This window comes from Gekko japonicus, unplaced genomic scaffold (genome assembly GCF_001447785.1).
Source record: "Gekko japonicus isolate JY-2015 unplaced genomic scaffold, Gekko_japonicus_V1.1 scaffold2184, whole genome shotgun sequence".
Taxonomy (NCBI): Eukaryota; Metazoa; Chordata; class Lepidosauria; order Squamata; family Gekkonidae; genus Gekko; species Gekko japonicus.
This window is the reverse complement of record NW_015173738.1, coordinates 142,178-150,542: the sequence shown is the minus strand read 5'-3', so window position 1 is coordinate 150,542 and position 8,365 is coordinate 142,178. Positions and strand designations below refer to the sequence as shown.

The following is an 8,365-nucleotide window of genomic DNA, read 5'->3' as shown; positions in this document are numbered from 1 at the left end:
GTGTCATGTAAATGCAGGGACACTGGGGTGTTCCTCGGATGTGACTAAGCCAGTATGCTCTCCTGGTACCCCTGGGATAAATTTTGAATCCTTAGATAGCTTGGGTATCAAAAGGTATCCCCAAAGGTGTTTCTCCATCAAATTCTGTCCTCTGATTAATAGGACATAAAAGAGTAAAACAGGTCTAGTGGCACATTAAAGACTCAAGGTTTATTTCAGCTCTCATAAGGCGGACCCTACTTCTTCAGATGCATGGAGTGAATAATCTTTTACAGAGATTTTTATAAGCAAGATCATAGAAAGGGGGTGGGGAAGATAGAGCCGTAACATGCAGGTGTGAGACTCTGGACATAGGATGGTTTGCAACAGGATTTACAACAGGTTTCTTTGTTACAACTCCCTGTCCCCTGTAATCTTACATATAAAAAATTAAAAGAATTTCCACTCCATATGCACCTGAAAGGTCAGTCTCATGAAGGCTTACAGTGCAATAAATTTTAATAGTGTTTAAAAAACAAGGCTCACCCTCAGAAATTATCATAGAAGGAAGAAGGAAGCTTTCCCCCCAACACTGAACACTAGAGGGCATGATGTAAACATGGTTGAAGCAACTAGAAATCATAGTTCCATATACACATAAACGAAAAGTTCCCTAAACTGTCCATCACAACCATGTTTGATTTCAGGGCCAGTATGGTATAGTGATTACAGTGGCTGAATGGGGAGATCTGAGTTCAAATCCCCACTCTGCCATGAAACACATTGGGTGACCTCGGGTCAGTCCCTCCCTCTCAGCCTAACCTACCTCACAGAATTGTTGTGAGGATAAAATGTTCTTATGTACGTAAGAACATAAGAAGAGCCCTGCTGGATCAATAGACCATCTAGTCCAGCATCCTGTCTCACACAGTAGTCAATCAGTTCCTCTGGACAGCCAACAACAGGGCATAGTGGCCGAGGCCTCCTGGCTCTGGGATTCAGAGGCTTAGTCTGAATCCTCAGTCACTGTCGTTAGTAGCTACTGATACACTTATCCTCCATGAATCTACCTTGTTGTTGTTGTTCAGTCGCACAGTCGAGTCCGACTCTTCGCGACCCCATGGACAAGATCCCACCAGGCCCTCCTGTCTTCCGCCATCCTCTGAAGTTTGCTCAGTTTCATGTTCGTTGCATCTATGACACCGTCTAACCATCTCATCCTTTGCCGTCCCCGTCTACCTAATCTCCTTTTAAAGCTGTTTATTCCTGTGGCCATCATGACATCCTCTGGCAGCAAATTCTACATCTTAATCACTCTTTGTGTAAAGTAGTATTTCCTTTTGTCTGTCTTGATTCTGAGCCCATCAGCTTCACTGGATGCCCTCAAGTTCTAGTATTTTGAGAGAGGGAGAAAAAGTTGTTTGTCAGCTCTCTCCACTCCATGTATAATTTTATAAACCTCTATCATGTCGCCCCTTAGTCGTCTGAGTAGGTTTAAAACAGATGAAAAGAAGTACTTCTTCACCCAAAGAGAAATTTAAAAGTGGAATTCACTGCCACAGGAAGTGGCCACGGCTACAAGCAAGAGGGGATTGGATAAACATATGGAGCAGAGGTCCATAAACATATGGAGCAGCTTCAAGAGGGGATTGAATAAACATATGGAGCAGAGGTCCATCAGTGGCTATTAGCCACAAGGTATAGATGGAACACTATGTCTGGAGCAGTGATGCTCTGTATCCTTGGTGCTTGGGGGGGCAACAGTGAGACAACTTCTGGAGTTCTGGCCCTGCTGATGGATCTTCTGATGGCACCTGGATTTTAGCCGCTGTGGGACACTTTTGGACTAAATGGGCCATTGGCCTGATCCATCATGGCTTCTCATATGCATCACCTTACATTTATCAACATTGAACTTCATTTCCCACATCATCACCCACTAGTTTGTGGAGTTCTTCTTGGAGCTTTTTACAGTCACCCTTGGCTTTCACCATCCTGTGTCATCTGTAAACTTGGGCACTATACTACTCACCCCTTGTCCCAGATCTTTTATGAATAAATTAAATAGTACTGGCCTCAATACCAATCCTAGAACCCAGTATGCCATCCTGAACTCCCCGGGAGAAGGGTGAGAGAAAAATATGGTTCTCAAAAGGGAATTTCTAAAAATTATGTGGATTTGTCAACAGGAGCTTGAAAGGGAAAGTAAATGAGTCATATCTATTCAAAATGCCTGGAAATTGTTTAAATTCATAATACATGAAGGTTGGATAGAATAAAGAATGCAGTTTAGAAAGTCCCATAGTTAACCTGCATTTATTGAAATAAATTGCTATAAAATGGTCAGTATTGTAATGCCTGCGTATGCTGTGGCAACATCTAGAATACTGTCTACAGTTCTGGTCACCCTGTCTCAAGAAGGATATCATAGTACTGGAAAAGGTGCAGAGAAGAGTAGCCAAAATAATTAAGCCAGTATGGTACAAGCTTTGGTTTACAACAAGGGAAAGCTGGATACAAATCCCCACACAGATCCAAAGCTTGCAGGGTAACTATAAGCAGATCAAGCTCCCTTTCAGTCTACCCTACTTTGTACAGTTGTTGGGAGAATAAAAAGGGGTGGGGAATGTATGCCGCACTGAGCTCCTTGGAGGACTAAGGTGAAAATATAATACCTAAAGCTCAATGGCATGGAGCTTTTTGAAAGGGGAGAGTAGCAGAGGGGAGAGGTAGAAATATGGGGAAGAAGAGTACCCTTGCATTTTCTACAGGGGCAGTAAAAATGGCTCGAGCTGGCATTTTTAGTGGGAAGGCAATAAGGGAGGAAAGGGTTAAAGAGCCATTGGGTTAAAGAGCCATTTCCAGCATGTTTTTTTTTCCAATCACAGATCAAAAATGAACAAGTAATCCTGGTCTTATGTCACTTTAAAATGAGGAGCTAGACAAATTCATGGTTCATGAAGGCTAAATGGTATCTCCATATCCAGAGGCAGTGCGCCTCGAAATACCAGTGGCAATAGCCAGGAAAGTGTTTTGCTTCCTTTACTGCTTTTAGGTTTTCTGGTATCTTGCTGATCCTGTAAGAAAGAGAATAATGGAATAGGTAAGATTTTTTTGTTCAGATCCAGTTGGGCCTGTTCTTATGTGATCATTCTGCATCTATAATCAAGTTCTGTATTCTAAATTCCTCTTCCTGACCTGTGTTATATCTGTAGATTGTTGGATGAGGCTGTGACAGTCAGCTGTAGGTGGCTTTCAAGAGAAATTGCAGCAATTTAATTCAACAGAAATTACTTTGGGTTCTACCTTGTTCAGGTGTAATCTTCTCTGCTGGCAGGCTGAGATACTACTTGGCACCATTCTGTTATTAGAAATACAAAATCAAATGCTATGGGAAACTGAATGTCAGAATGAAATAGCAGCTGTCTCATAACAACATTTTGCTGGTTGACTTTTGATTGAGAAAAATAATAATTTTAGACTTGGACTGGGCACAAAAAGAGCATTTATCTATTGTTTTACTCAAATTCTCAAAGCTCCATGTATGATGTTGTCTCAGTTGTTCTTACAGCAATCTTGTAAGTTATTGTCTGTATCATCAACATCATCCCGATGTTGTACCTGGGGTTTAAAGGTCAAACGAATTAAACCGGGGATTTGTGATTGAATTCCCTGGTATATAATTTAAATTTATAAGCATCAGTAGGCAGGGGTGGATTGGCAGCACCCCCTCCCCCAAACCAGTGACTGCCACCATGTGCAAAGAGCAAGGGAGGAAACCACTGCTCTTGTGAGGTGGATGAAAGCCACCCCCACCCCATAAGGTGGGTAGGTGGGAGCTGGGCAGGAGACACAGTGAGCCTGCTCCTTCCTCCTCCCCCTGTACAGAGAGGGGAGGGTCCTTTTACAAGGCCATTCTTACCCCCTAGTGTTTTTCTCTGCCAGTGACAGAGGAGCATTAGATTTGGCTGTGGTACTGGGGAAGGAAGATAACAACCTGCACTATTTCACATATAGAAATTTCCCCTACCCAATTATTAGCCAATAGAAGGGAAAGTAGTAGGCGCACATAGTATACCTGTCGTTTTCCTCTCTTTTTGGGACCAAACACAGCTCAGAAGATAGGTGGGATTTCTGTTGGGAGGGTGGCATGGGGATGAACTCTGTGCCCTGCATGTGGGCCTTCCATGAGCATCTGCCCTTCCATGATCATCTGGTTGGCCACTGTATGAAACAGGATGCTAGACTAGATTAATTATTGGTCTAATCCACTATCATTGCTCTGATGTTCTCCACCTACATCAGTGCCCCAGGCCAAATCATCTATACACACTACAGTGGGGTTTTAAAAATTTAAATTACCCATGGGTAGATCCAGTCCAATATCCTCTGTGTAATATATAATTTGGCTGAAGGATAATTGTCGATGTGTCCTTTCCTCACAGCTGGGTTAAATTAAATCCATCTATTTAAATAGCATTTGTAAACCTGGCAACATATTACACAAAGAGTCATATTAAAAAGGTTTCTTTTATTACTACTTGTGATTTCAAATAGCAACACAGAAGGCAATGAGCCCTTTGGACTTAGTCTACTGACCTGCTAATGCTCAGTCAGAGATCATTTAAGAAATGGCTGGAGCAATAGTTAGGAAAACTTGTCCAGGTAGTAGTTTTCCCATCGCCGCACTTTGCTAACTGCTGCCTTCCATTTGCTAGGGCTCATTTTCTCTATTCCTTTTCCAATCAAGTCACTGAAAAGGATGCACTGATATGAGTAGGTCGTCTGTATGGACTTCAGAGAATAGTCCTTTCTGTTACTGATGACAAACCACTTTAAAGATGACCAGGCAGTATCCATAGGGTGGAGGTAGTTGTAAGGGAAAGGCACTGAGAGAAGTTCATGACCTGTGGCCTTGGCAACCTCTAGGCAGCACTTGATACTGGATAAGTACAGGGGAGATTCAGGCTGAGGCTCACTTATCTCCTTCTCTTGACTGGACTCTTCATTTTTCACTCTTGGTGGCCTTTTCTCCCTGACCACAATGGCACACTTTCCATAGGTTACAGACAAGAAGTCACATAACTCCTGGAAGACGTCTTCTTGCTGGTTTAAAGGTAAATCGTCTCTTAGGAACACTCTGTATTTCCACGGTACCCATCCTTGACTGCTAGCAGCATGTACGATTGTCCATACAGGCCAGTTGAGGTTCCCATCTTGAGGAACCTTTTCCCCTGTGATTAGGCTTTCCAAAATGTCAGTTTCTCCTAAATATATGGTATTGTATCCACTGAACTGCAGAGTTCTTAGTGTCTTTAGATATTGAAGACACTGTTTTTTCAAAGTAGGGTCAAGGTAACTCCGGTGTATGATGTGCTTTAAAAGTGGATTCACAATGCGATGCATCTTGGACCTTTGAATACATTGAAGTACATGCAATGTTCTGATGATGTGAAGGACCAGTGATGACCTCACAATGAACTTTACTGCATATTGTACTCAATAGCATCCTAAACAAAAGCTGAATAATACTGTCATACATTATAGTAAGGAGCTGCGGTGGCTCAAGTGGTTAAGATGCTGAACTGCAGGCTTTGAAAGGTCAGTAGTTCAGCAGTTCAAGACCCGGGTTGCCACATGACGGAGTGAGCTCCCGTCTCTAGTTCCAGCTCCTGCCAACCTAGCAGTTTGAAAGCAAGAAATTGCAAGTAGATAAATAGGTACCACTTCAGTGGGAAGGTAACAGCGTTCCGTGCATCTTGTTGTTTAGTCATGCTGGCCACATGACCACGGAAATGTCTTCGGACAGCGCTGGCTCTTCGGCTTTGAAACGGAGATGAGCACCGCAACCCTAGAGTCGGATTCGACTGGGGAACCTTTACCTTTACCTTTACATTATAGTAACAAATAGTACAAATAGTAACAAATAGCCCAATGCTGTAGAGGTTTACTCAAAAGTAAATGCTACAGTGTTCAATGGGGGTTATGCTGAATTAAGAATAACACCGTAAATTATGGAGCAGCTGTAAAAATCTAATTTCATTGAGAGCAAACACTGATTTTATAACACAGCTTAAACTGTTTGTGCTCCTGTAAGGTTACCAATTCTGGCTTGCAAAATTCATGAAGATGGGGGTGGGATGGAGGGGGGTGGAAGGCAGGGAAGGTGAAGTTTGGGGAGGAAGCTCAGCTGGGATGTAGTTCTCGGAGACCTCCAGCCCCTACCCGATGGTAACTTCAGCTCTCACTTTATATAATGAAAGTAAGGCACTAAGAAAGGATGGGCAAGAGGAGTTATTAGTGGGCTCCAAATTACACGCATAGGTCAGAATAAGCCTTGTAAAATGGCAGGCTACTAAATACTAGAAAGCCAGCGTACTACAGTGAGTGTTGGACTAGGATCTGGGTGATCCACCTTCGATGCCCCGGTTTGCCATGGAAGCTTGCTGGGTGAGCCTGGGCCTGTCATGCCATCTCAGCCTGACCTACCTCACAGGGTAGACGTAAGGAAAAAATGGAGGAGAGGAGACTGATGCAAGGCACTTTGGATCCCCATTGAGGAGAAAGGCAGGGTATAAATGAGGTAAATAAAAATAGCTTTGAGGTTTCTCTTGGTTTAGGAATCAATTTGCCACTTCTGTGTGGAACAGATTACGTACAATATACCTCCCCCCCATTATTACTATGGCCGTGAAGCTGGCCCTGGTTATAGGTGGAAACTCATGGAAGAAAAGGCAAGATTACATCCTCAAGTTCTCTCTGAGTCCTTGGATTTTTTTTCTTGTACTTCATGCATGATTTTTTCTATTTGTTTGAAGAAAGGTTTGATTCTGAACAGATCATTTTTATTTAAACACTAGCATGATACCCATGCTTCGTTATGGTATTTAAGTTCCATAAATCCAGTTATAATACTGATGGTGTGAAGTTTGAAATGCAACATTTGTTGTAGGAATTCTAATGGAGAAGATTGTAGTGTAAAAGATGAAGTGAGACATACATACTGTTTTCCCCCCTCTAATGAAGGACCTCTCTGTAGACCACATTGGTGGTTCTGCCCTCAGTTGCTAGGATCACCAGGCTGCTTGGTGAGCTCATTCTGGAGCATACGACGGTGAGCAGTGTTGCCTTGATGATGTTCCTGTGCAGGGCCTTCACTTGCAGTCTGGTGCCCTTGCAGAGTTTGGTTGGGTTGAGGTTCCCCAGCAGTTAGGGTTGCCAAGTCGGGTGTTGCTCCATAGCGGGGGACTCTTGGCTGGCGTCTGGAGCGCGTGAGAGTTTTCCATAGAGTTTTCCCTCAGATGACCGTGGCTCCGACCCCAGCGTGCCCGGCGTGGTCACGTCACTTCCAGGTGACGCGCACATCGGGGTGGGGCTCCCCCCGGGGCCCGATCCACCACCGGCGGGGAACAGGCCTCTGGGGCAGGGGTTTCCCTGCCCTACGGGGCGATGTGGCAAGCCTACCAGCAGTATTAATGTACCTGGCCCTGCTCCTACACCTGACAAACACCCCCCTGTCTGGTGTTGGGGGGGAATGTGTTTAAAGGCATCGGGGAGGCTGGGCCACCAGCAGCGCTAAGGCAATCCTCCTGAGCAAGCCTCCCCAATGACTGTAAGCATCCCACCCCCTCTCCTACACCTGTCCAGTGTAGGAGGGGAAGGGGTATTGCAAGCTATTTTGAAGGCTGGGCTGGCAGGATCTCTAAGGCATCACTGCTGGGGCGGGCTCTCTGATGGCTTTAAGCACTCTGTACCTGCTGCTGCACCTGACAGACAGCTACCTGTCAGGTGTAGGAGGTTGGGGGGGGAGTGTGTTTGAAGGCATTGGGGAGACTGAGCCAGCAGCATTGCTGCACCTCACAGATGGTTGGCCATTTCTGATTTCCTCAACTGTCATTAGGTCTCTGCATTCTCCTGTAACTGTTTTTTTCTTACCTCAGAACAGTGAGCTCTATAGCTGACCAATCAGAGAGTGGGGGCTGCAAGGAGATAGCAGCCTGTCAGCCACATAGGAAGCAATGGGGGGAGCATATTTTACCCCTTTTGACACCCCCTTAGGGGTTGAATTTCTAAAAATCCCTTAGTGAGCATCTACGTCATGGTAGGAGTGCTCTCCACAAATTTCGTGTTTCTAGGTCCAGGGGTTTGGCCTGGGCATTGATTTTACGGTGAGGGGACTATACAGATGAATATTTTAAAACAAAGAACAACTTGCAAGTGATTGTTAAATTGCTTGCATCAAACTAACAACACAAAGGATAGGATATTCTCCCCTTTCACATGTAATTTAATATCTTTCTTGGCCATGTGTAGCCATCATTGTCAGTGCCATTGACATTCAAGTGTCGAATGTGAAATATCTCTACTGGAGGCTAGTAATCCTAGC

At 44.3% G+C, this 8,365-nt stretch overlaps 1 protein-coding gene across 1 annotated transcript; it reads right to left on the bottom strand.

Annotated features, from left to right (window-relative positions):
• Positions 1–4,626: 4,626 nt before the first annotated feature.
• LOC107120675 (chromosome unknown open reading frame, human C21orf140) lies at positions 4,627–5,385 on the bottom strand. Its single transcript, XM_015423439.1, has one exon. It carries the CDS (start codon positions 5,383–5,385, stop codon positions 4,627–4,629), a length of 759 nt encoding a protein of 252 aa, XP_015278925.1.
• Positions 5,386–8,365: the final 2,980 nt, after the last annotated feature.